Raw genomic sequence first — 27,932 nt, forward strand, 5'->3', positions numbered from 1 at the left:
ATGTGTGTTGCACTCACTTAGCATGTTTTGGGATTAATTTCAATGGCAGGATAAATTAGGAATACAATATTATGCTTAAAACGTGCCACAAAACCGTTGACGTATGACTGTTATTATTGACATTCCTCTCCAGTCCGCTAGGTGGCGGTGAATCTTCACCTAACAACATTTCTGCAGCTCATTTGTGCCTTTCACTTAGCAAAACAATGGAAGACAGTACACGCGAACACCGTCCAAAAACATTTACATGCCAGTTGTGCGATTTAACCTGCCCTTATACTTCCTACGGACAGAAACCACCAAACACCAGAGCCATTGTGTAAGTGAAAAAAGAAGCAGAACGAGAAGCATCGTACGGTGTGTGTGCTATCTATGCTAACGTTGTTAGCTACTCCCCCACTATAATTTATTGATTTAATCATGTCGTTTACCAGGTTGCTGGAGGAGTGTTATGTGACGAAAGACCCCTTCAGTCCAGATAAGGAGAAATTTCTCGTTTTGGGTTCTAAGTGCAGCTTGTGTGGCGTCACTGTATGCGTTGGTTCGGTAAGATTGGTTAAAATCTGATTGAAATGCTCCATAAAGGATTTGAAGGCAACACTAAAATGATTTGTCGTTAAATCCCACTTGAGTGTCCATTTGGTGATCACGTGGTGCAATGTGCTGAGTTTGCATGAGTGAAATAAATGAAATGTTTTTTTATTTTATTTTTATTACACTTATTTGATATTGCCTGCTGCATTGACTGTAAACACATGCGACCATTGATTCTGTCAACTGGCAGGATTGCAGTCTGTTCTACACCAAGAGGTTCTGCCTGCGCTGTGTCAACAAAAACCTGCAGCAGTTTCCCCGCCAGATCCGGACCGAGCTGGCCAAGAAGCTGCCGCAATAGTTTTACAGTCCTTTTTTTTTTTAATGTAAACATACCATGGGACACTTCAACAGCATCATGATGTCAAAATGATGTATTTTTGTTACAAAAAGAACATTTCAACTCCCATTGGAACTTTTATCACCTGTATGGCCGTCACAAGATGTTTTTGACCTTCAATACTGCAGGAACAGTTTTTTTTTTTTTTTTGTGACGCCTCTTATCTACACTGATTGGATTTACCACGATTCAATCAAGTTGTTTACGAGCTGCTGAAATTGGATCAACCGGTACTTTTTTTTTGTCAGCTGGCCAGCACAGATCAGCTGATGCTTGTGATAGTACAACGCAAATCTTTACAGTCCAAAAGATTACACTTCCAGATCAATTATTAAACTGCTGTAAACAAAAGAGAAACTAAATTGTATTCCAGTGTAGCTACAATTACATTTTTTGGACTATATCAGTTTTCTTTATTGACATGAAATATATGTAAAATAAAATGTCTTTGATGATGACAATACAAATCACAGTAAATCTGTCCTCTTACGCCCCCTGGTGGCTGTCAGCAACATAGGCGTGACCTCAAAGCAACCCGATTAGAAATTTAGTGGCGATGCCGCGACGTCATGTCCTTTTTTTTTTCGGTCGTTAGAAAACTCCAGTCGCTTGTTTCCTTTTTTAAACAAACGCAAATGACGTTTTGTGATCACCGGCCCACTCGTTCATCTCTTTTTAATCCATTCACAGATAAAAGCTGTGATGTATTTTGGATTTTGCTTTGTATTAAAAACAATCTGATTGGAGGGTTTTGTGGCCCAAGATGAATTTTTTTGGAGCCATTTGTCAAAAAAAAAAGGGAATATTTTAATACAAGGTAGGAAAAGAATCTTGAGACGATCGTGTTGATTTAATCCGGGTTTTAAAGCGTGCTGCTTTAAGAGCGTCTCGCTAAGTGGGCGGGCCTAAATATGAGCGCAAGCCAATGAGCGCGCTCGTCTGTTTAAATAGTCCTTCATGTCAACTTGCCTTCTTCACTCACGGTTCACTCTTAACGCCATGTTGGCTCTTGCGACCTGACTTCTGCGTGTGCGCTTTGCAGAACTTGACAGGAGTGCTTTATAAAAACCTTTCGTGCCTTTTTTTTGTGGATTTTTAAAAAAAAGCTTTTTTTGGTTGTTGTTTTTTTTTGCATGGCGCACTGGAGTACGCGCGTTGCATTGCCGTTGTGACATCGCAAGGAATATTAACAAGGGATTTGAGATTTGTTGTTGTCATATGTGCAAGAAAAATGTCAGACGTGCGCCTTTCCAACGCCAGTCCGCCGCTGGAGAGGGTCGACGCGCGGCAACAGGACCGCCTCCGACCCCGGGTGTGCAGGAACCTCTTCGGTAAACCTGACGAGGTCCATGCCAATTTGACGGCTACCCTGGAGGATGACACACGCAGGTTCGTGGACCACTACAATTTCGACCCGGTCCAAGGTCCGCTCCCGGGTGGGAACTTTAAGTGGACGGAGGAACCGGAGGCTCCCGAGTTCTACTCCCGACCGCCGCACAGGAGGCGGGGGCCACTTGCGGAGGACTCCCGGGATTCGGCTCGGGGCCAAAACAGAGACTCTTCGAAGAAAAGACTGTCGGATGCTGCAGGTGACAAAAAAACAACCACACGCCTTCCCCAAGCATCTTTTGCGGATTTTGCATTTCCTTCTTTTTGGTGAACTCTTTTTTTTTTTTTTTTTTTTTAAGGGGGGGGGGGGGCGTCGAGGACGTGCAACTCTGCACAGCGACACCCCCACCCTACTAATCCTTCCTCATCCTCCCTTTCCTCCTCCCTGACGACTCTTTTCTCTCCCGCCAGGTCTATCGAGCGAGTGCGCAACGAAGAGGTCGCATTCCGGGGAAGACGACGACTACGAGCCGCCCACGGGCGCTGGAGGTCGAGCAGGAGAGGTCCAGTGAGAGGTCAGAGCGTGTCATTGAACGCACCACATCATCTCATTGAACTCATCATCTCTCTTTAATCAGACTGGAAAACATTTGTCATATCTTCTTTTTGCAGAGAAGAACCCTCAGCAGAGCCCATAGGAAGGCAATGGAGGCTGCACAAGCACTGAAATATGTACACTATCGAGGTTTGGCTCTTATTAATATTATTTGATATTCTTAAATGGCCTCAGAAGCAGCAGACAATGTAGCAAGACATGTGCAAATTGATTATTATCTTCCCTGACCCTCCCTTTAGTTAGTGTTCTTACTACCTATGTATGTTTTTTTTTTGTTTGTTGTATTTTTTTTTTAAATATGTAGCACATAAAAAAGCATTCTGCTTTTCATACCTGTGTTTTTTTTAACATGTGTGAATTTTGACACGGGGGGGGAGTTGCAGTGCAATTTCCACCCTAAAAAGATGTTTCTTGTACAAGTGGTCATTAATGTGTCATTATTATTCAGGTATTCCACTTTATGGAGGTAAATGCAGATTTCAACAAGTCAGGGTTGTATGGAAACTTTAAATGTCTTTTGTTTCTGTTTCTTTTCTTTTAAATCTTTTTATTACGGCTTTATGTGTGCCAGTGTTTTAGATTGTTACACTGGCAAGGTTCCATCTTAACTGGCCACAAAAGATAACGTTTACAAGGTCTCCTGATATGCCCCCTTTTTATTTCATAATTATATATGTATAAAATCAGGGTTTTGCCAAAGTGTGTGCCTTTTTTGCCTAAGCAATATTTGACCAAATTTCACAGTATTTGCCAATAATCCTAAGGAAGAAAAAATCGATGTCTGTATTTGACCGGCTTATACTGCAGCCGTTTTTTGTTGAACTGTGGTGTCCAGATAAAAACATGTTTTTTTGAAAGAAAAAAAAAAATCACTGGGCTACTTATGCAAATATGTGAAATTCATGTGGAACATGTAATTGCACTAAAGTTTTTGTGTAATAGGCAGAAAAACAAAGTTGCACTGCCTCAGCGAGGGTTTTAACTCTGAAGTGTACCTGTGTGCCTTTTTGTTTTTGGAAAAACACTGAAAAATTATACTAACTTATTTATGGTTTTGTTCGTGTGGGTGTTTATAGGGCTTTTCCAAAGCAACATTTTTTATTTTTTTTTGTAAATATGTTTGAATCATTGTTTTTCAAAGATGAATAAACTGTTGAAAAACTTAACCTGTGATGCTTTTAATATATTATTTGTCCTTTCAAAGTCAATTTAGGAGGGCCAAAATTCTTCTCTAGGCAATTTATAAGCAGTCTAACCACTAATCAAAGCTTACTGATATGCTCCGGGAGCTTATTTGCATTACAGTGTAACCACACATGCACTTGGCAACAACTGCACGATAGTAACAAATGTCCCTCGGAAAAAAAAAAAAAAAAAAAAAAAAATCTAGCACAGTCCTCTGCACAGTCCTCGCAAAAGCTGCAGTGAAGGCATGTGAGTTGAAGGAGGTGGATTAAGAAGACTGACGTGCCGAGCAGCCAATGAGAGCGCAGAGTAGAAGAGCAGACCACGTTACACAACAGCCAATCAGAAAGCGGAGGCGGGACTTCGGTACGGTACAGGCTGTTCTTTTGATAAAACACGCACGTACGCTACAATTAGTTTCTTTCGCTCTTCACTTTTCATATTGGTGTATAAGTGGTTAGTAAGTCAAAATGTCTGCATGAGTTATTCCTGTAGTATCTCACTCGGCTCTTTTGGGTGCTGAGCTCAAAGCCGCGCCCTAAATTTGATATTTTTTTTTTAACCTTTGACAGTATAGCCCGTTAGCATCACTTGATTAGCCGTCAAAAGTGACATAAATAGATAAAAACCAAAACAACAACCCCAAAAAACAACAATATACTAACCAATAGTTGTTTTTTTGTCACTTTAGGGCAGTGCTTAGCGTTTGACAGGCTAAACAATTCTACTTAAGAGTCAAAAGGTACGTAATTAACCTGTGTATCCATTTTTTTTTTGTATACCACAAAGATTTCAATGTAAAATAAATGCAATAGCTCAATAATTGTTGAAAAATTCTTATCTAGTGACTTTTCGGCTATGACATCACCACATTAACTGCTTGTACCTCTCCATCATTTTCCCTTTTTTTTTTTTTTCAGCCATGTCAGGAAACCCTTTCACATTAGCCGAGCTAATATACAATAATTGTTGCTCCAGATAACCAACAAGGGCCATAAAGCTATGAATAGATCTTCACCAGAAGGCCTATAAAAGTATGAGCTCACTTCTTGGCCATCTTTGCCATAGAGGAAGGCAGGGTGCGGATATTTCTTTCAAATTGTGTTTTCGTGTGGAAATACAACTTCCCCGAGTAAGCTGGTATTAATTAAGCCCTTCTTCTGCATCATTATTGCTTTGTGGTCACGCGATCGTTACAGCGGAGCTAAAAAGGGAACATTTGGCCGGATCTTTTTTTGTGGTGCAGGATGTAAACAAACAAATGTGCTTAAGTGAGCGTTTGCGCCGTTACCATTTGTGAATATGCTTTTTTTTGCGGTGAACCAACAATATTTGACCCTATTCAAATAGAATAGAAAGTACACCAATAGGTTAGAACACAGATTGGAACCCAAATACAAAAGCAGGTTACAAACTTTCGCATCTTAACTGGTTGCAGTATCAAAACTGACCTGTAAGAGGCAGTGTAGTGCAGTAGGGCCAGTAGTAGAAGAAGAAATCATTTTGGCGCGATTAATTAAAAATCATGACTAAAAATTACAGCGCAAAGATTGTAGTTTATGTTTTTCATTAGGCCTCGAGAGCCAAAGATTTTGCGAGGAAACGCCAATCAACCGCACGAATATCCCCGGGCCACAACTTTTCCCCAAATGCATGTTTGCACCCGTCGCTTAGATACACGTGGCGGTGTGTCACCCCAACAACAAATTAACCAAGTCGGCAAAAAAAAAAAAAATTGAAACTAGTTGATCTTTGAACAGTTGTATCCCTCTAGACACCCCCCCTCCCTCTTCTGCTCCGAGTCAGCACGCTTAAATTCCCGTGACTAATGTTTGACCCGAGGGCAGACGGCCGGCTACAGGACGTATCGGCGTTAGTGATGCGGTCACAACCAGGTCAAAGTGTCCAAGGATTATTTTTGCATTTTATATTTTTTTTATTCCATTTTACATGTTTGTATATTTTGTCAGTTAACTCCTACTATTTATTGTTGCCAAATCTGTCAACAAAAGTGTGAGCTAAATGTCAAGAGCCATGTGATTGCCATATTCCGAACACGCCTGAGGGCTGATTTCGAGGATGGCTTAATTTCTTGTTTTTTTTTCCCCCATCCACACACACTCACACAAATACGCTAGTGTTTGTTTTTGTTTTGTTTTTTTTCTTCAAAAATGGGCCAATACGGCCATCGAAACTGCCCGTCACATGCATCAAAAAGCATGACTTCATTTTATGATCGCTGTTCATTATTGTGATAAGCGCTATCGTGTTATAAAATATCGGAGTCGATGATTAACTTTGTTTCAATTCACATGACAGATGGAGGAGGAAGCGCGGCGGAGCGTAGAGAATTGAATTTCATCCAGTCACCGTCAAGGTAAATTCAAACCATTCGCATCCATTGAACGATGGAAACGATCAATTGGATTTCAACGTGGTGTGTTTGTGCGCGCGTGTGCGCCACCATCTCATTTGTGCAGACGGCGCCCTAGTGCGATAAAATCGGAGGGTCGTCGTTATCAGTTTCACAGTTTCACTTTAGACGTACAGACAGATTTCACGCCGCGGTCATGGCCTTCAAAACGCTAGAATGTACGCTAATCTCTCCGCCACAAACCAAAACACACGCCAGAACAAATGACCTGCTTGTGATTATGTTTCACTGTCACTGTACAACCCGAGTGAGATGAACCTCAATTAAAGTCAAATGTTGATCCAGTTTCCGATGACCTTATTTTTCCCACGTTACTTGTTGCGAATAAGTAAAAAAAAAACAACTTCATTTTTGAACCACTAACCAACCACTTTGTTTTAAACAAAATATTTTCCCTGCGTCGCTTGTTACTAGGCGGATTCCATAGGGCGCAATGATACCTGCCCCATCGTTGAAAAAAAAAAAAGTCAGCAGCAGACAGAAACAGCACACCAAGGGAGCTCCCAAGTTGATTATGAGCTCAACAATTCACACACTGCTCAAGAGGCCGTGTCAAACCAAGGCACTGACTTTGGCCCCAGTCCAGATTTCCAGTTTCTCATTTGGTGACCTCGCGCGTGTTATCTGACAGCTGTTATCCAAAACACTGACACCATTGCAGTTACAGAAAGCAATTTAAAGGTCAATGCAAATAAGGACGCTAAGCTGATTGATATCTATGTCATTTACTTTGCTTCTTGCCAAACGTATTTAAAGAAAGGAATGTTTTCCACACGTAGACGCCACATGTGGCTGATACGTGCGAGCCCTCCTCAATGCATTCCAAAAACATTTCACATAAATCTTAAAAAAAAAAGCAGTAGGCGGCCTTGTGGCAGCATTTGTAATATTGGCTGCACTTGACTCTACCAAACAAAGCAACATACATTTGCTCACGAATCTTTATTTGTTAGATTTATGCCCAAAAAAAAAAAAAATGACTTGAGATTTCCATGAAACTTAATGTAGTGGAAAAAGAAAATTCTAAATTCCTGCAAAAGTTGAGGATTTTGAGTCATTATGCAACCGTTCCCTCCCCGTCCTAAAATTGGTACGGTCCTGTTATCTAATTGTAGCCAGAAATTATAGACAAACAAAAGAAAAGACAAATAACATTTTTTGGGAACCAAACAAAACCTTGTTGACTTTCATTCCGTTGACTCTTTCGAGCTCAACAAGCATTATATGCAAAACACATCTCAGGAAATGATTTTTGCCACTAACGACCAAACTGGTCCAACCAGCCATTCAGCGGCGGCAAAACTGTTTCTTCTCAAAAGAGAAAAAAAAAAAAACCGGATGGGCAGACACAGGTGCAGTGTCACTACAACGCAGTACATTTCCAGACAGGACCTTTTCATTGGAGCCGCACATACTGTAAATAAGCATGTGTGTGTAATAATGAGGGTGTGTTTGTCTAGATAGGTGTGTTCACTTAACACCATATGACTTGTGCTTTAATGTGTTTCGAACGACGTTAACACGTTTGTTTGCACGACAGTAAAATGCACCTTGTGTCTGGCACGCATTGTGACGCATTATCGCAAGCGTGCAAAGAAAAAAAAAAACATGTGGCCCACACCGGTTCCGAAGTCAGCAAAACGGGAACGAGTGAATATAAATCAGCCCCAAAAAAAAGGCTCTAATCTTAACTCATTAATGATAATAACACACTTTTGGAGGCTATTTTTGGCCAACTGCGGTTGAAATTGGACATTTTTAGCTCGCTCTGCGTTCCTTTTTTTTGTCCTCCCCCTCTTTTTAGTTTCTGAAGGAAAATAGATGCGAGCCAAGAGACCTCAGACCACAGCACAAAACGATGTCAGGCGTATTTAAAAAAAAAAAAAAAGAAATCAAGTAAGTACAGGGCGCTCCTCTTTCCAGTTGTATGTGCGCGTAACACATGGCGAAAGGTGCATCATGATGTCAAGTGATCATTTTCACGATGATCAGATGAATAAATAGTTACATAGATAGCCTTAATGGCATCGATTCAAGCAAACTCTTAATAGTGCGGCAAATAACTCAAATTTGTTATAATTCTTCGGCCCGTATTTACCACTGAAGCTAGCTGGCTATAGCTAGCTATAGCTAGTATGTTCTCGTGTCGCGATAGCTAGCTAACTGTGGCTAAAGTCGTCCCGCTATAAAATACTCCGCATAAAAATGGAATAATGGAACCAATTAACCAATATACAATTGTAAAGGCTTTATCTGGTAGACTGTATTTGAATTTGAAGTGTTTGCAATGTGATCACAGTGACATTTGTCACATGAACAACACCCAGTCGGCAAACCGTCACATTCTTGCTTCGGTGACACACGCCAAACAGTCACAAGGCGGAAGTGACATCTCGCAGGCCGACCATCACACTTCTTGAAAAAACAAATATATATATATATATCTATATATATATCATAAAATAATAGGATAAGATAAGAAGCCTTTATTGTCCTTGTATAAATGACACCATCGTCATTCAATGTGCTAAATTATGATTTTATTACCTTTTCAAGGGGAATTCCAAGATGAAGACAGAAAGAGAAAGAAAATAATTGAAGTGGCAGGAATAACGTGACAGACATGAAACTCCTGCACGGTGAGTGTAATTCAAAAGTATTTTCCGACGTGGGCAAGGGCGTGGTGACATTTTTTCTCTTTGTGATTTATATTTTAGCCATACCCTTGTCAGCTGATGCGCCACACCCTCAAGAAAATATCTCTGGCAAGTCTTCATCACCCACACAAGGTTCCTATCCTTCACTTTCATTTTTTAGAATGTATTACTGTTAGAAAGACAATGGTTCTAGGATGGAGCCTTGCGGTACACCACAACTACAATGATGTCTATTTATAACATAATGTCATCGTTAACTCAATTTGATTATTTATTACCTCCAATGCTCACATGGACACTCGATCATTTCCCCGAGGTCATATTCGAGCAGCAGATGTTTTCATGGCCTGGTTTAGGTTATTAATATCCCAATCACAGGTCCTTGTTACTTTTTTAAAATATATTTCTAGAACATCCTGAGGCAGGATCTCTTCTTGACTACAAACCGTACTTTGTGTTCCTGGGCTAAAAATAAGAATTATCATAAAAACACACACACACATAGAGGACTTAAGTTTACCTCTGTCTGAGGGCCTTTTTTTTTTTTTTTTTTTACAGCTATGTGTTATAATAAACAAACACGCTGTCATAGCTACTGAAGGCAGCCAATTAGAAAGAAACGCGGCGATAGAGGTCACGGCACACACGTGTGTGACATCCCCCCCGTTTTGTGTACATACGTGAGTAAAAGGGAGGATTAGAGGGCGAGCGCCACGGCACGCCGTTAGCCATCTTTGCCCGGCACGGCCGGAGCCAGTCGCAATAAACGCCTCGCCTACGTTAGGCCTTTCGTTGAGCCGTGGCGTGCGAGCGGGCTTATGTAGTCAATCACGCTTAAACGCCGCTGACACGCACTTTGAACGTCACGCAAAGTCCTCAAATATGAGAACCCGATTCACACATTTTGATTCCGCCGCCAGTGTGGGCCCAGCACCTGCTGCGCAAAGCCAACGTCAACAAAAAGAGGAAATTCGACACATTTTTTTTTGCACGCTCTTGTTTGTTTTCCGTCACTGCGCTCGAGGCTATAATTAGTTTGGGAAAATAATATTTGGCCGTACAACACAAAGGAAAGGATCATCAGACCATTCATGTCTGTCAAAATGAACTGGAATTTCATTTTTCCTACTGTCCAGAATGCAACAAATCCCCTAAATTTTATGAATCCATTAGTGGCACTCATGTTTAATATTTCAAAAGCTGTTTTCTACTTTTGCACTGTTGTGCTAAGACACGTCTGCATTCGAAGCGCCCGGGGCAATCTGGGAGGCCGAGCGGCAGGCAGCACACGCGACTTCCACTCGTCCATTAATGCCTCGGGATCAGCAACAGGTGGTTCGCATAATTCCGCCGAGGCGGAAAAAAAGAAAAAAGGAGGCCCTCGGTAAAATATATGCTCGGGCCGACTTGCGATAACATTCTATAAGATTCCGAGGATTATGTGTGACGCCTTGTCCCAAGCGTGACAATCTGGAGTGTGTGACACGCTCGCCGTCCGTACCATCGATTGAATCTCCAAATGCGAGATATTAGACGTGTGTTATGTCTGCGTCCGGCTAAGCGTAGCGTTCGCCGGCCGGCCGTGGCCAGGGATGCGTCATGTGTCTGGAAATAAGCAACAGGTAAAACGGCACAAGAAATTCTTGTGAATGAGGTCTACAGATGAGGAGTTTGTCTGTTGCCACTAGATCATGAGATGAAAAAAAAATCGACGACGGAGCTTCCAGGCAGAAGAACACTTAATGTACTCTTTGCAGGCTGAACATGTGGTGTGAAGTCATCCCCGTTTCCCATCGTCAAAAACAAAGTCATCTTGGTCCAAATGTTCGCTTGGAAGTTTTTGGTCCCCAAAATAAAAAAAATTGATCTTGGAACTTGCTTTCACTAAGCAATAATATCGGCCATTTAAAAATTCAGGCCCTCAAAATACATCCTAATGTGAGCGGACCTACCAAAAAAAAAAGTCTCGGGAAGCCATGCCCACCAAAACACGGAAGCGGCCATCTTGGGCATTTCCAGAAAAATCAATAATTTTGCATTCATGACTGTTTTTTTTTCCCCCCAGTATCAAATTTATGTTTGCATTCAGGTGCGCTACAAACGAGCCTTTACTGTAGCGTCCCCTAACTCTGTGACCGAAGGCTAACGAGCAACTGTGAAAATAACGCTAGGTATGTTTTGGCAGCGCACATTAAATGAAACCGTTAAACTCTCACGTCGTACATTACGGTAGTTTTATTGCAAAGGTAAACATCGGGAAGGCCATACATCAAGCCGAGGGTGTTGAATAATATCCAAAGCTAAGGTGAACGAGTTTGCGAGCTTTTCATTAAAACACAGAAAAGAAGCGTGAGCCGCGGGGTCACACGAGGGTAGCGGAATCCGTTTCTGCTAGCCTGGACCTTGTTGCTTCTGGGAGCCCTTCAAAGCGACTGAAGTTATGCCAGAAACACAAAGAACCAGCTCATCTGCTTTATCAAGACATGACATCATCCATTTGTCTCCTCCAAATGTGAAAGAAAGAAGCATGTTTGCTCATTTGGGACTTTTGGCCTCCCCCCCGTTGGTTTGGATCTTTGCGGCCGTGTTCTGACCTCGGGAAATCAAACAGCCGAGTGATGTGGAGGCAGCGGCTGAGAACGGGCCCAGTGCTTTAGTTGGAGGCACACCAAAAAAACGCCGAGCCGGGAAAACAGGGGCAAGCTGCTGTGCAGACGCTTCGTATTTGATCCACCCAGTAAGCGCACGCAGATCCTGACACAGAACAGCCATGTGGAACTCGGCAAAATGACGTTTTGTCGGCAAAATGGACGTTGAGGTGATTCGTGCTGACTGGACTTATTTCATAAATAACAAATATTTTAGTTGGGGGGGTAAAATCAAATCAAATAGCCACACCCATCATGAGTAGACCCACCAAAAAAAATCTCATGAGACCATATTAAAAAAACACCGCCATTTTGTTTTGAAGAGGCCATTTTGGCAGATCTTTAAAGCTGCTCTTTTAGGAGTCCGTAAAAACAAAAAATTGGTCATGTGCATTATGTGAAGACCCACCAAAAAGTCACATGACCCCCGGATTTAAAAAAATCACAGGAATTCGGCCGTTGTGGTTCAGCACAAATTTAAATTTGCTGTAGATTGGTTTCAATTGAATTGCTGTTGTTGAATTTGAATTTGAAAAGATCCATTTCTAGAATGTTCCAAGATTGTTTTAAAACCAATCCAAAATTGAACTTTCCCAAACCCCGTCCACATTTCCTGCCGATGGCTCTCCAAACACCCCATAAAAACATTTGGTGCCAATTCCAATGTTCTCTTCCTTCGAGAAAAAGGTGTTTTACGTCGCATAATGTGATCACAGGACAAACCTTCGCAGTAAACTCCAAAAAGTCCATAATTGGTCACAGGTTTCCATGTGTGCCGAGCAGCTGATGAGTGGAAATGTCAAGAGCATAATGTGTGCCGCTTGTGTGTTTCCTGCCTCGCTGCTCCCTTTTCCTCCTCGCTACTCTACCCTCCTTTTCCTGCTTACTGGCAAGGAGTCAACGGGCCTCACGTGAGCTCGCCCGTCTGTCCTCCGCTCGCTTTGCGTGGAAGACACCGCCCTGTCTGGGCCGCTATTGGCCCCGGGACTCCCGCCTGGCCTCGAGTGGCCGGCCAGGCGTAGCGTGTCTGGGACAAAAACACGGGGCAACCTGCCAACTGCTGTTCTTGAGGGGAGGAACACTGATTGGAGACACAAGATGGAATTTTTTTTTTGTAGTTTAGAACAATTCCAAGGTGTTGTAATAGTTTTTTTTTTCTTTTGTCATATTAAATAGGATTTCCCATGTCCTGGGGCAATGACAAGTGCAACGTTCGTTACCAGGCCGTGAAAAATTAAGTTGTCTGTCGTTGGAATTAATTTTCACTCAAGTGTCAACTTCTGTAGTTGTACACACACGTTTTTTTTTTTTTTTTTTACCCAAAGACAAACCGTTCAAATGTTTCTCTGTTTTCATACTGCTAAGAAATGTTCTCTATATTTTAGGAATTCTAAAGGTCCTTTTTGTCCGGCCCGAGGACGTGATGTTACCAGATAGCAATCGATGGGAATTTTTCAACATTCCTTGAAACGGGTATGTGAGTACATGACACACACAAATCTCTTTGCACACTTAAGATTCAACTTAACGGCGCAACATAAGCGCTCATTAATGTGATGAAGGGGGGGGGGGGGGGGGCCAAGGGGTTAAAGGTCAGACAACCCATCTGTTGGAATGACAGCTTTATCTCAAAAAGTGCGGATGAAAGTGAAAAGGAGAGCAAAGGAGTGCCAGAAAATGTCATTTCGTCACTCTCGACTGCAGATGACAAATCCAGATGTCACCCAGGATGCGTTGTGGTCGTCTGCCGCCGTTTCATTTCGACTTCCCTAGTGGAAATGATGCGTCATAAAACGCACGGAGAAGCAGACGAGACGCTTTTCCACAATTCCGCCAATGACTCACTTAGCACAGCCGAGCCCCTCTCGACGTCCTCCTTACCCTTTGTTCTCATCAGACACCGACAAATAAATAGGCTCTCCAATGGAGTCGGCGACGGGGCCCTTTTTCGTCGTGTCGGCGGGTTCAAAGGTCTGCAATGTGATCACGTTTGACCTCTGACCCCACCGGCCGGGCCCTGTAATCTCTCGCTTCAGATGTGAAACGTCGCTAGTCAACTGCCACTTTATTGTCTGAATTCTTGGCTGTAGAAAATGTAAATTATATTTAAAAAATTATTACAAACGAAATTAAAAAAAAACTAAAAAATGATAGCAATTTTTTTAAATAATTTCTTTTGTTAAAAATAAATATTAGTATTGTCACATTGTGTACACAAACTCGATATAAATAGCATCGATCCCTTACACTGTGATGCACTGATGTTTTCGTTTTTTGTGATTAATTTGCCTGACAAAGCATTCACGCAGAAGAACCGGCGCGTCATTTCCATAAACAAACGAATGAGCCATGCGAACACATGCGCCACATGTGAGAACGGGCCCTGCCCGCCCGCCGCCATGTTAGCAGTTTTGCATGGCGAGCCGCGACAACGGCGCGGATAGGCGGCTCGATAACCGCTGCGCGGAGCGGCAAAACCACGCAGGGGGCTGTGAAACCACTGTTGAGGTCTGAATAATGAGGAACTGGAACTGCCACGGCCAGAGTCAGCCGCCACACCCCCCTCATAAAATGTTGATTCGTCATCAGGAAAATATCTCTTTATATCAAAATATACTGATATAATGAAATACAATTAAAATGAAAATAAACTATTTTTCTGAATAGGTGTGGCATCGTTGAGATGTCTCCACTCCTCTCAAGTCATCAGTACGCCACTAATATCTGACGTTCAACGCGAGGGAGTCCAAAAATGGCGGTAAGTTTTTTTTGTTTTTTTTTTAGTGAGTTCTGCCATCTAGTGGCGAACACTGCTATTACAACTTAGAACTTGTTTTTGTTAATTGAGGGCCACTCCGAGTGAGGGCAATACGGAATCACCGCGCCATGTCAATGACTCGATAGTTCTGACCGGTGGGGGCGGAATAGTCGGATTAGTGTGTCAGGGCCAAACACACACACACACACACACACACACACACACACACACACACACGCTCAAGCTTATTATTAAAAGTGGGTGTATGATAGACATGTGGTGAAAGCCATGCAGCGTTGAGGGAGGGAAAGAAGAAGAAGAAGGATGTGAAGGTCAGTGGGTTCCTCCACGCTCCACTTTACCACAGAATCCCTCCTCTTCCCCCTCTCCTCCTCCTCCTCTTTGCCTTACCACACACCAACGGTCTGACTCTCAATGTGGACCGCTTATGAAATTTGCCACATCGCCCCCGAGATGAAAACCAAACGGCGTCTTTCAGCCATCGTCTCAGCAGGCCGTGCTGTGAGCGGCCTGCTTGCGGCGTACTTGCTGACATATAGACTCACTATTTTTTTTTTTTTAGTCCACGCTGGTTGGAGAGGAACATCAATTTAAAATTTATTTATAAATTTAATAATAATAATAATTCATTTTTTATATTTATTATTAATTATAAATTGTGCTATTACATTTTTTTTATTCCACGCTGGTTGCAGAAGACTATAAATTAAAAATTTATTTATAAATTTAATAATGATTATTTTTATATTTTTTATTCATTATAAACTGTGCTATTAAATAAAATAAAAAATATATATGTATATTTATACTTAAATCAAAATGTATAAATTATTATTATGTGAGTATTTGGATTTAGAAGTGGGGGAAAAAAATGTGCCCACAAAAAAAATACAAATGGTAAATTAATTTCTTTTCAATGTAAAACAACTCTGTTGGCATCTTAAGTCGACAAACTTGTTGTTGTATCGCAGCTCAAACGAGATACTTTCGACACCCACGCTGACCTTTTCGTATGCAAATGTCACATGCGGCTTGTGCAAAATTCATGCAAAAAAAATAAACCGCGTGTTCATCTGATTCAAATATAAACGCTCAAATCATCCAACTAAAATCGACACTCTTGTGTGCCGGAACAATTTGCTATCCATGAGACTGAAGCATATGATTAAACGATGCTTTGTGACCCCCGTCAGAAGAGACGCCTTAGTTCTTTCCTGACTGAGATGATTTGGAGATAAGCTATGCTATAAATTAGCGATTTCACACCCCAGGGCTGATTCTTTGTCTTGCGCTCGAGCTACAAGACGGATTCTGTCACTTTGATTTACTACCGAGAACCATGTGGCATTCGCTGACCTCTATGTGCAACGTATGTCATATAAAAAAAAAAAAAAAAAAAAAATGCTGTCTGTCACACCTCGGAGATCTCTTTTTTTTTTTTTTTTTTTTTTTTAACCTCACACTGAATTTGAATTCAAGAAATTCATATCGGTCCAGATGGACACCACGGGATGAGTCAGTTGGCGCGATGGCCAAAGTGCGACTGATTATTGCTCCAAAAAAAGAGAAACAATAGTCCAGATGTTGTTGTTATTTCAGACAAATTCAACCGTATTGTATCTCGAGTTGGTAACTTTGCGCAGCTTCTCCCATCGTGCCTGCAAGGAGGAGCCAATCCTCTTGTGCCTTCATGTCCAAAACAACACTCAGGCCCACTCCAGAGCACTTGGATGAGCTTTTGCCTCTGGCGCAGTCACCAGTACAATAATCTGGCCGCCGTCCAAAAACAATATTTGTCAGTGTAGCCCTGTTCCAGCCCTTTTTTTTTTTTTTTTTTTCTGTTTAGCACATTCTGCAGCCTGGGAACAAAACGGTTTAAGGTTTCAACCTGAAGGAGTCCTCCCCTTCCCACTTTTGCTCTTGTGTTTTTAATCACTCAAATGGTTTTGATCAGGCTGTCAAAAAATTGATATATACGTTTTTTTAAAATCTTTTGACCTGAAGAGTTTCCAGTGTGCACTTCTGTGAAAAAAAAAAAACAGATTAGAACTTATAGTTGAGTCATTACAAAGTCAGTATGGCGCTAGTTGAGTCCAAAGCTGGACGGGAACAAGACACATGAGGAGTGCTGTTCCGGGATGGAGTCCAGAATGTCAGCCGTCGGCGGCATCCTTCGTATATCACCCAGGAATGTCTCGGTTTTTAAGGCCAAGGTGCTGATTGCTCCAAAAAAAGGCTGGCATGCGAGGTATGCAACGACATAATCTACCCTCGCTCATTGAAAAATACTTACTGGCATACCCAGTTTGTAATATAAATTACACAATTTAAAAAAAAAAAGTGTGTTTGGTGAAATGATCTCGGTGTAAAATTAAAAGGCTTTTTTTTTTTTGCTATCGTTCTTTTATCAGTACTATTTTCTTTATTGTGTTTACATCAAAACAATCGTCAGCCATTTTGGTTGTGGCCGCCAAAACAAAATGGCTGAATTTATTCGATCCCGCTGAAATGTACCTGCTTTCAAGTCCAAAGTGCTCAGGTCTGGATACACCGGTTCGTAATCCCCGTTGACGGGAAGGCCAGACGTTTACTTGGAGGTAGCTCGGCCGAGCGACCGGGAGCCGAGGACAAAGTCTGTGTTTGTTCAAGCGTATCGTACAGGATCGGCTCCGGCGTGCGTTTCTCAATGAGTCCGAGTGATGGATGATTTTCGGAATCGAAAATCCCCCCCCCCCCTCCCTTCCTCTCTTAAAGAGTCCAATCGGATTCCACAGACGCCTGCCTCACTTCCCAGGAATTCTGCTATGCTCGTCGAGTATAACTTTTGTAGCTTATTGCAGTTTAATCAAACAGCCTTCGTGATTCTTTCTCGCTACACATCCTTTTTACTCTTTGGACGTGACAAGAGTGGATGAGCGATCCAAGTGAGGATCTGCACAAATTGATATCATGTGTATGAGAAGGTAATGCGACACTGAGCTAGCGGACAACCCAAACACAGGCCACCTGCTGCGGTTTTTGGGCGAGAGAGAGAGAGAGAGAGAGAGCGTCGTCGATCGAGACGGCCTTTTGGGATAATGACGGTTCAAATGAGGCCACGTTGGCTAGCGGCCATGGACCAGTCCGATAGCCACAAACGGGGGGAATTTTGCCCTAAGCAGCTGCAGAACTAGATGGCTTTAAGGTACATTGACTTTGTAAATACTCAGAGCGGCCATTAAATACTCACATTTAGTTTTGCGGTATTCCAAACCCTGACTTAAAATAATAGAGTATCTATTTATTCATTTCATTTTTATGTATTTTATTTGAGGACGCTGTTAGCGACATGGGCGGCACACAGATAACAGCAGGCCGCTTCCTCCTTTCCCACATTTGTCATCACGCTCGGGTGACCTCATGTGAGCGACGTGAGTCAACCACAAAGCACATGATGTCGCTTCCTCGTGAAACGATGTCCAAATAGTCCAAAGAGGGCAACATTTTGCAGATGTCAGTCAGATGTTGTCTATTTATAGCCGATGCAGCAGTTTTGGCACGAGGACCGGTTTTCTCGATCAAGCCCAGATCTGGAAATGTCTTTAGCAGAATCACGCACATTTTCTCCGATGGATTCGCCATGTGCTTCCCTTCCCAAACCGCGGCTTTGTGTAAATCACCAAGGGAGGGGGAGGGGGGTCGCCATCGATCGCGGTTACGTGACAGCACGGTGGCACTAAAAACGGACTCGGTGCCATCTGCAGTCGGTTCCATCGGAAAAAGTTGAACTTTCCAGACCGACGGTGGTTCGGATATGGAGGAGCACAAATCATAGTGAGGCGACTGAGATGGAAAATGACGAGCGCACCAAAAAACATGGAAAATTGCGATCCAGATGTGGACCAACTGGTCTCGCTTCTAAACATTTTGGGGCTTTTGATTGACTCGTTTTTACAGAAGCGTTAAAGAGTTAACCGTTTTTCGATGTTTTTGTTTTTGGGTAGGTATTTTGGGGCGAGAAAACGCTATGACCCCCATAATTGACGCCAATTGAATCATCGTAACAATCCAACTCAAATTGTCTGTGCCGTTCTGCCGCTAACAAATCATTTTAACATTCTGTAGTCTAATTTGTTGGACCGAGGCCACGTCGACAAATCGAATTGTTTGCGATCCGACTGCCTTTGTGACAGCTCCGCGCTAAAACAAACAACCACCAGCAGATAAGGCGGACGATGACGCACAATGATGGATGACAAAGTTGACATCTTAAAGACAAATTGCAAGTGGCGCATCGCCAACTTGAGTGCTTTGTTAAAAACACCACACTTAGTCGTCCAGATGAGTTTTTAAGCAGGGCCACTCTCGACTGTTCTTGACTAGATCACATTTCCAGGCAGAATTTTTGCAGATGGTGGAGAGAGAGAGAAAAAAAAAAAAGATTGTTGTCGACCGACCGGCAGTCTTCATGTTGACGTTGGCCAGCGAGCGGCTCGGCAAAGAAAAAGGAAGAAGGAGGAAAACTTCGGGCCGGGCTTGTAAACGTGCCCGCACTCGAGCGTTGAATTTAATAAACCCCGCGCTCGCTCGGAATGAAATGTTACCCGGCTCGTAATTTAACTACTGGAGGCTCGTTTTTGTTGAGACATTCATCGTTCACATGGGGAGTGAGGAGAAATAAATTTCAATTACTGATTTCTTTTTTTTTTTGGGGGCCTTGAGGAAACAAAACTAGTGTCGGAGAAACCCACCTTGCTTTTTTTGAATCCTATATAATTGATCCAAATTAGGATCCTGATGCTAAAAGCAAACGCTAGAAAGCATTTAAATGCGTTCAAAGGAACTTTTGAGAACACACACAAAGCACAAAAAGGGGAGAGATGAGTTTATGTACCAATGGCGCGGACCACCCTGGAACTGGGCTGACAAAGACTCCCCACAACTTGGAGTGCAAGAGTGCGTGTCCACTCTAGAGGCTACACACACACACTCCTAAGATGCTGGGAGAGACTTGTCAACAGTGTGGGATAAGAATTGTTTGCCCGTTTGTGCAGGGGGGTAATATTTTGAACCTCTGGTGTAATAGCAACGTGGAAATACACATGCAGCTGCAGACCACGAGGAGACAGTCGGGAGTCCGGAGTGACGCAACCTCATCAGGTCTGCGAAATCCACGTGTGTGGCCCAAGCCGGACTCATCATCCTCCTTGTGTGGAAATTCCGTCTCAGTTTTTTTTTTATACTTTTGAAAGGAGGGCATCATTAAAATTAGCTGTCTTTAATATTATACCGTCTAGAAATATAGAGTAACGACAAAATTGACTTAAATATAAAGTATTCAATAGTTTGTGTATTCATTCATTGTGCTGCTTCTTCTCACTTGCCCATCTTGGCCACCAGGGGGCAGTGTAAGACAGTGGCGCAAATGAAGAAGAATCGTACGTTTTCTATTACTGCTGGTATAGTCAAAAGTACTCCAATAAGATCTTTGTCATTAAGGGTGTAAAGAAAAACAATTTGAATTGCTAAATCTTTTTTAATTAGCTTTCACTTCAGTCCTCCCATTCATTTCCTGATTTTGGGCAAAAGTATCCTCGAGCATTCACGGGCAATTTCTGTAGGAATTACAATTGCCAGCATTCCCAAATGGGCTTTGATGGCCATCGGAAATGACTCAGGCACGCAGCTGGACGTTGCACCTGCAGCCAGAACAACAAGCAGCCACGCGTGACGTTTTTGAAATACACCGCTTGCGTGTGCCATTCGCTTTTACAGTAATTCAAACTCAGTTTAGAGGAGAAATTTATCATTTGATGAAAATACTCCAAGGCAACCGAGAAGAATATACACAAAATCTCATATTGCACAAGGGATATTAGCGTAATTGACCCAAATGTCCATTCAGGTTGTGTGATTGATGGGCGTGGCGGAAGGTTTTAAAAAGTACGAAGGAAAATGACACCCACTTTCCGTTGTGACTGATGACAAGTGACGCCGGGTTACCGCACCTTCCCTAAAGCGCGCCGTACTCCATAAATCATGTAATTAGTACAAGGCCACCTCGGGGGAGCCTCAAATGTGGTTCTCAAACTTGAAAATGAGGTCAATAAATCTCTAGAGAGAAGTCATGTCAAGTCGGTGGTTGACTTTTAATGAGCTGTGAAGTTTGCTTGATGCTTTACATACAGTGCTGTCGAAGTTTGACCCCCTCCCCTCCCTTCCTGATTCTTATCACACTCAAAAGACAGACAGAACTCTGCTCTCAGTTCTAAGAGCGTCCAGAACTTCTTTTCTATGCAAGCCAATTTGATTAAAAACATTCACTCAAACATAACGGTGGCAGTGGGAGGGTGATGCTTTGCGACTTCAGGACCTGGACGACTTTTACATTTCCCTTTATTGACTTTGTGAGACACTAAAACTGGTATAAACACCCCCGAGAGGAAGATAAGCATTCTCCCGCTCAGTGAGCAAAAAACATGTGACACACGTGTGGAGCAGGATATTCTGCAGAGAAGTTGCAAAGCTCCGGGGTGGGGGGGGGGTCAACCCTCACTGACTGGAATTGATTTAAACCATAATTACCTCCGCAATAACGCGACCGTCGGTTTGAGCTGAAGCCCAGGTGTATAGCGGAAAAGCTGTCTGGGACCGTTTTGAGTTATGGCACCTGGCCACAAGTGCCCTCAACCCCACCACCACCAGAACCCGAGCGAGCAATCTGTCAGCAGCTGTCAGTTCTCTCTCTCGCTTTCTCTCTCTCTCTGCGCCCTCTTGACGAAATCGGCCTGTGGCGTCATCGCTTTCCCACCTGGGGGGAGCAGATGGAGCATGATGATTTCTTAACCACTGACAGATTTACTCTATTTTACTATAGATATAAAATGTGGTGTTCCGCAAGGTTCTATTATGGGTCCCCTCGTATTCCTTAAATACATACAGTATTCTCAAATAGAACAATTTTCTGATACTCTGGGACTTTTTTTTTCCTGGTTCGTTAACCTATTTAATCTGCATGTGCATTGAGTTTGCAGCCCATTTGTGTTTATGCATCAACATATGTCCATCAGGGCGACGGTTGGATGCGGAGGTACAGCAGGCCCCCCGAGGCTTTCTCAGGCCGACACAATACGCTACTAGATTCTTTTCTCCGCACCTGTGTTATGCTTTCACGGCGACAAAAGATGTGCTTTTCCTCTTTGTGGCCAGTTTTATTCCCATGACTCACATGACAAGAATAGTGTTTGCGGCCACCGACGCTTTGTGACTACGAGGCCTCGGGGCCTTTTACCACACAAACACAGCAGTTGTGTGGTTAGTGGATGTGTGGCATGTGGATCAGTCATCGGGTACATTTGGCACGTGAATGCTGAATGAGCACATCATTTTTTTTTTTTTTGGGTTGCCTTTTAACAAGCCGCGTTTCTGACTCAGGAAAAGTTTTGCTGTGGCTGAGAATAAATATATCAGAAGGCTTTATTTTCACATTGAAACAGAGTTTAATATGCCCCCCCCCCAATCCCATTTGACATATTTCGATAAGAAAACTTGATGTGGGTCAAATTGACCCAGGAGCGTCTTTACTCATTCCGGGAAACAAATATCAGGAAAGAAAATAATTACATATTAACAAGGTTTATTGGGATTACTTTTCCCATTTCAGACACTTTTTGATAGTTAAGCCGGGTCAAATTGACCCAGGACTATTTCTGCCATTCCTCAGAAAGGTGCAGGTGTACCTAAAGTTTGGACCAGTGAGTGTTGGCATTAAACTGTGCTGCTCGGACCCAATCACAAAAACCTTACTACTGCCTCCTAGTGGATGCAGCTGGATATTATCAGTCTAATTTTTTGGGAAGTGCTTTGAGTCTTCCCTAGGTCTTTATTTCTTAGACAGAAATTTCATTCTATTTCCTGTGGGAAAGAAAAAAAAAATCACGTTAGACTTGGATCGGATACAACCGTGCTTCAGCATCAGCATTGACATCTCTGAAGCTAAAAATAGTAAATATCCTCACCTAAACCTTTGAGAAACCTATTAACCCTGCGGTGTTCACTCTCGTGGATGGTGTCGAGATATTCATGCACCCTCATTTCAAAAAGCCCTGAGGAGACATTGAAAAAGTGAATCTATGTTCATTGTATTATATACTGCAAAATCCCATTAAGAAAAAACCCCACTATCATTACCTCTCAGGCTAGGCCCGTGAAGCTCCCTCTCCTGGATGAACCAGCAGAACATCTGCGTCTCCATAAAGACCTCCAGGAAGCGCCTCGTGGTCTTGGATGGGACGGCCTTCCGGAAGGCCTCCCTCTGGAAAGAGCAAGGAAGCGACGGCGTGGTGCAGACCTCGCCCTCCCGTTCGTTGAAGAAGAAGAGGGGATAGTGGCCTACCAGCTCCACGAAAAAGCGAACAAAGGCCTCGGACACAACGGTGCTAAGGTGGTCTAAAAAAAGATAAAGTGAGTCGCTACTATCTCAGTAATTATCCAACAATAATATAAAGACAGAAGAAATGTGGTGTTCCGCAAGGCTCTACTGTTGGTCCCTTCATGTTCTCTAAATACAATATTCTCATCAAGAATATTTTTTACCATTGATGGTGTCAACTCCACCAGCAAGCTCCCTTCTCCTCTCCAAAACATTCTCCAGAGCGGACTGAAGCTTTGAAGGCAGGATGGAGTCTTCGTCATCCATCTTAAAAAGAGGCCAAAAATACTTCAGGCTCTTTGCATGCAACTTTTCATCAAGAACCCACCTGTTTTAGAAATCGACTTTTCCCCAGATCCACCACCAGAACCTGCGCAGTGACAAATCGGCATCATTTGAGGGATTTGATTTGTTTGGTTTGTGAAAACTTGGCTGACCTCTTCAAGGGGGAGCTCTGTGAGCTGAGGCAAGGAACCGGACAACAGGCCCACCATGAAAGGGGTGGGGGTGCACACGATGTCCAACATGGCAGAGGGGAGCACGGGGATGTAGGTGTGCTGCCACACGAACGGGTAGAGAAGCGCCACTACCGCATGGCAGCACTCGGACAGGGTACTGGACATACAGTTCAATTCTATCTTCTGCCATCTAGTGGTGAATTAGTATACTCTCCATAGAAAGTGCCCAAACCTGAGTTTATCAGCAGTAAAGATGACCCTGCGTTCCAGAAGCAGAGAAGCAAACACCCTGAGAAGCAGCCGCACACTCAGGCAGGAAAAGAGACACTCAAAGTCCACGTGCTCCAAATGCGAGTCGGAGGGTCGACACAGTTCCATTACCTACCAGGGACGTAAAAATTACAAATAAGAAAATCCATCTAAAGTCACTCCTTTTCGTCAACAGACCACATTATACCTCCGTGCCCGAGCCGGGAAGGAAAGTCTTGACTGTGATGGTCCTGCCCGGAGCTGGAAACTGGGCCTCCATGATGGCTCTCATGAACGGCTGCACCAGAGCGGGAGACAGAGCTCTTCGCCTTTCCACCTCATCCAGCACCTACGGTATAGTGGTCACACACATCACCGCATCCAACACACAAATAGAAGGGGGGGGGGGGGGACCTTTGAGAACAGCTTAAAACAGCCAAGACGGCTGACGATGCAGTAGACCTCCGGCAGACGTTTTCCTCGACCAGTAGGCTGAAACCAACACACAGATAAACAAAAACGATATAGATATATGTCACAAACAAATCTTCACCAAGTAAGACACAATAGTTGCGATTCAGTGCTCGACACAATGCATGCAAACGCACACATGCCGTACACACTTTCCCAGACACACACTTCCTGTTTTCCCACAGACATGCCAGCATTTTTGGCACAGTTATTTATTCAGCCGTGATGGTCGGTATTTGCTCGCTTCCTGTTCGCTGGCAGCTCTTCTTTATTTATTTTTTTTTCAAACGATTGTTATTTACCAGTAAACGGCGGCAGTATCCGAACCTTCTGCTCCCATCGTCTCCAGTCAATACGAAGGAGAACATCTCACTAAGGGAGGACGAGTTGTGTTAAATACACAAATAGAGTCGTGATTGGTATGTTATGACTGCACAGTTTAAAAATAGACATTGCTAATGACTGTATAATCCAAGGGTGAACTAGGGGTCACGTATGGACCACTTTGTTCTATATTCTGAATTCTGAATAAATCACTAATGTAAGTGAGGGACACATTAAGTAAACATTGAAAATGATAGTAAATTAAGGATTCAGAGAACTTGAAGGGGTCAATGATAGAACCTTGTGGAACACCATAGGTTTTTGTCTTTGCTGTTTTTCACAAAATTGATGAATTAAAATGTTTGATGACCTCACCTTGGGTAGCTGTCTGCCGGCTCCCAGTCGTTCATATCTGGGAAACAAAATTTGGGAATAACCTTGAGCTGATTCTCCGTCTCCTTCAAGAATTTGAAGTTTCGTTCCAACTGCAACAAAACAACATCAAAATGTCATTATAGGCTGCAATCAAATATGGATCAAACCATTTCTGACCTTTGGGGGGAACTGCTGTGTTACTTCAGGGACATAATGGCCACCCGTTTTGGCCTTTTGTAGCGACACAACCAAGAAGTACTCTAAAAGCTGCCGGTGGTGATTTTTATCCAAGTTTCTGGCTTTGGGATTGTTGCTCTGGCTCGGGGGGCTCAGTATGGACTGAACGGAGACCAGCCTCTGTTGGTGGGCTGCGTCGGAACCAAAGAGTCCATGAAGGAAAAACTTGCAAAACCCTTCAGAGAAGTTCCCTACCTTTAGCTCGCTCTTCAAATTCACTCTCAGAATCGCTGTTTTCGTCCGTTACTGTGAACAAAACCCGAATGGACAAAAGAAATCTGTCGGTTTTTTAGAGTTCAATAGAACTGAACAGTCCAAAAGTGATTACCTCTCCCTGAACTGGTTTCAGCATAATGATAAATCCTCCGTAGATGTTTTTTCCCAATCCGAGCCTCGAAGATATTGTTGATCCTCAGCACCACCTTGAAAAATAGTTTTTAAATTCCAATAGAATTAATTCAATTATTTCACCAAACCTACCGTTGGAATCCCGCGGTAGGTCCGGCTGTAGGGGTCCGAGGAGGTGTCAGTCGGGGTTGACGGGGGGCTGAGCTGGGACGGGGAAACCACGCCGCTGTTCTGTTGGTTACCCCGACGCAGGTCCAACAGCTTAAAACTCCTGGCGGAATTCTGCCTGAAGAATCCGGGCCTTGATGCCTGGGGAGAAGGACTCTCAGTGGGAAACCATCGCTCCACGACAGGACGACCCCCGCTATTGATTAAGATCCGATGAGATATTGTAACCTTGCTTGTGTCAGCGCCCGGAGAGGAAGGTAAAGATGACTGCTGGGAGCATTGGCTTTCTAACTCGATATCCTCGTATGGGTTCTCTTTGTCTGGGAGAAGACAAATTGAAATCAAAATAGGTCACATTTCAGTTTTATTGTGGAGTTACCAAGTATGTCTTCATAGTGATGCTCCAGACTCAGTAAGTCTTGTGAAGCCGGAATGTCACGCTCAAGTCTTTTCCTGTGGAAATGAAACTTAAACGTTAATAAAGAACAATTGCAATGTGGTTTATGACATTGGCGCATCACAGAATAAAACATTTCAGTAAGGTAACCAGAAATAGAAGTGAATTTTCTATATCCTGGAAGTATTCCGAGAACTCCAAGGGGGCAATAATAGACCCTTGCGGAACACCGCAGCTTTTAGTTTAAAAAAAAATTGAAACAAATGTTAATTTTTGTGGATAAAAGAAGACTAAATTCACACCGGTTTTACCTGTCGTGGTAGTTTTGTCGTCCCCTGTCAGCACCAGGTAAAGGTCTCGAGGCAGTTTTGGGTAGTGGAGGGAGGTTGCGTTGCCCTTTTGTAGCGGGGTGCTGGAAGGTGCGCTTGGGTTTGGGGAGGGGGTTAACAGGGGGGGACCCCGACTCGGCGTACAAATTGTCTTTCCTCTTCCCCTGCGCTTGTTTGTCCTTGTTCGGCGGGCTAAAGTAGTTCCCAAGCTCCGGCGGGGTCTTCCCGTGATTGGAACCCATGGCGTCCAGCTTCTTAAAAAGACTAAACACCGCCTTGGTATCTTCATTACTTTGTTTGAATGTTTTGGGGAATTTGTCTAACTGGTCTTTTGTGACATATTCCGGCTCAATCTGCTCTGGACTCTTCAAGTTCGCAGAGGAGGACTTGGAAGGTTCTTTTTCCTCCCAAAGAGAGATCTTGGCCTTGATGGTGCCGGGGAGCTTGTTGCCCACCAGAAAACTGTTGCCATCGCTTGGATGGTCCAAGTGGGGCCTCCGGTGAGCCATGGTTACCTTCGGCACTTCTCTCACTGCAATGACTATCCCGATTTGATCTAAACACATTAGGAAACAAGAAAATCAAATACTCAAAAGTTGAACAGAACAGTCATGCTCTATAAATAAAATTGACCATATTCTGCCGATAAAACGCTTAACAGACTTCTAAGAGTTGTCCTGAACTCCCCAATGAGTCACTTGAGAGCGTCGCTATCCAGCAACGGTGGGAAAATGGAGCCTGGGAGGCCTATGAACCCCGAGTGTTTTCCTCTCCTCGGTCTTTGCAAAATAAACACATAGTTGGACCCTGGCCCGTTTCAGCAAACTATTATGTTTTAATAAATAAACCAGAGGAAATGGGAAACCCTAATTAGAGAAACGTTGTGCTCCTGAATGGATTCGTTGGCGACCGCAAAGCAAATGTGGCTTTTATTTCCCAAACGCTCTGGCTTGACATATTGAGGCGTTAATTGTTCGTAATTCGGAAATACACATTTTTGTTCTTCTTTTCTGCATTTTCCGACACGAATCACAGCCACCGATCTTATACTGAATGACTTAAATATGCAGTTTTTCTTTTACTACCATGGGAATGATACATTTTTCTATTTTTAGGGTGCCATCCTTATTGTAGACTTTACTATTGTTAATATTTTAAGGCAAAACACACACAATTCACAATGATAGGTTTTCGACTTACCTGCTGGTTTAATAAGACAAGACGACTCAGCGCAGTGGATGCTCCATCAAAAGAATCCATCACTGTGATTTGTGGACAGTTGCAATCCAAGAGGATTTTTCGATGTCGCTCCATTCATTTGCTCCACGACATCCTTCGTCTCTCATTTACTCTCTCTACACAGAGCCTGAACTCTCTCTCGCTCTCTTTCTCTGGGGAGGTTGCACACGTGACATTCTTGATAAGCTTTTTCCCATTCAGCCATTTGATTTCAAATATTGTTGTTGGTTTTTTTTACATTAGTTGATAGGCATGTATTTGCAAACATAACAAATTAGGCTTATATTTTTAACATCCTATACTGAAATTCTTTGTTTTTATAGATTTACACATTTTTGGGCACGA

At 43.1% G+C, this 27,932-nt stretch overlaps 4 protein-coding genes across 6 annotated transcripts in view; 3 read left to right on the forward strand and 1 right to left on the reverse strand.

Annotated features, from left to right (window-relative positions):
- The first annotated feature begins 94 nt into the window (after positions 1–94).
- On the forward strand, positions 95–1,258 carry cdpf1 (cysteine rich DPF motif domain containing 1). Its single transcript, XM_085901915.1, has 3 exons — positions 95–319; positions 435–546; positions 785–1,258. Exons 1-3 carry the CDS (start codon positions 207–209, stop codon positions 893–895), a joined length of 336 nt encoding a protein of 111 aa, XP_085758041.1. The 5' UTR covers positions 95–206; the 3' UTR covers positions 896–1,258.
- Positions 1,259–1,743: 485 nt separating this feature from the next.
- Positions 1,744–4,045, forward strand: cdkn1ba (cyclin dependent kinase inhibitor 1Ba). The gene is made up of 3 exons (XM_085902929.1): positions 1,744–2,523; positions 2,735–2,838; positions 2,936–4,045. Exons 1-2 carry the CDS (start codon positions 2,166–2,168, stop codon positions 2,833–2,835), a joined length of 459 nt encoding a protein of 152 aa, XP_085759055.1. The 5' UTR covers positions 1,744–2,165; the 3' UTR covers positions 2,836–2,838; positions 2,936–4,045.
- A 419-nt stretch (positions 4,046–4,464) lies between these two features.
- Positions 4,465–27,932, forward strand: part of slc37a3 (solute carrier family 37 member 3) — a 28,097-nt gene continuing 4,629 nt past the window's right edge. For 2 of the 3 annotated variants that reach the window (XM_085902007.1, XM_085902009.1), the window contains exons 1-8: positions 4,465–4,806; positions 6,384–6,441; positions 9,055–9,137; positions 9,216–9,287; positions 13,189–13,276; positions 14,471–14,561; positions 22,759–23,024; positions 23,896–24,053. The gene's annotated coding sequence lies outside the window, so the exon portion shown is untranslated. The remainder of the gene's footprint in view (positions 4,807–6,383; positions 6,442–9,054; positions 9,138–9,215; positions 9,288–13,188; positions 13,277–14,470; positions 14,562–22,758; positions 23,025–23,895; positions 24,054–27,932) is intronic. The other variant, XM_085902008.1, reaches the window with a different exon arrangement.
- Positions 22,081–27,718, reverse strand: LOC147040262 (DENN domain-containing protein 2A-like). The gene is made up of 18 exons (XM_085902006.1): positions 27,549–27,718; positions 26,331–26,904; positions 26,002–26,075; positions 25,587–25,942; positions 25,435–25,528; positions 25,302–25,352; positions 25,047–25,237; positions 24,870–24,979; positions 24,473–24,542; positions 24,114–24,191; positions 23,908–24,048; positions 23,683–23,831; positions 23,430–23,607; positions 23,321–23,362; positions 23,157–23,259; positions 22,752–23,009; positions 22,580–22,666; positions 22,081–22,475 (listed from the first exon to the last, which is right to left on the reverse strand). Exons 2-18 carry the CDS (start codon positions 26,855–26,857, stop codon positions 22,444–22,446), a joined length of 2,541 nt encoding a protein of 846 aa, XP_085758132.1. The 5' UTR covers positions 26,858–26,904; positions 27,549–27,718; the 3' UTR covers positions 22,081–22,443.

Source organism: Syngnathus leptorhynchus, chromosome 21 (assembly GCF_054491065.1).
Source record: "Syngnathus leptorhynchus isolate UIUO chromosome 21, UIUO_Slep, whole genome shotgun sequence".
Classification (NCBI taxonomy): Eukaryota; Metazoa; Chordata; class Actinopteri; order Syngnathiformes; family Syngnathidae; genus Syngnathus; species Syngnathus leptorhynchus.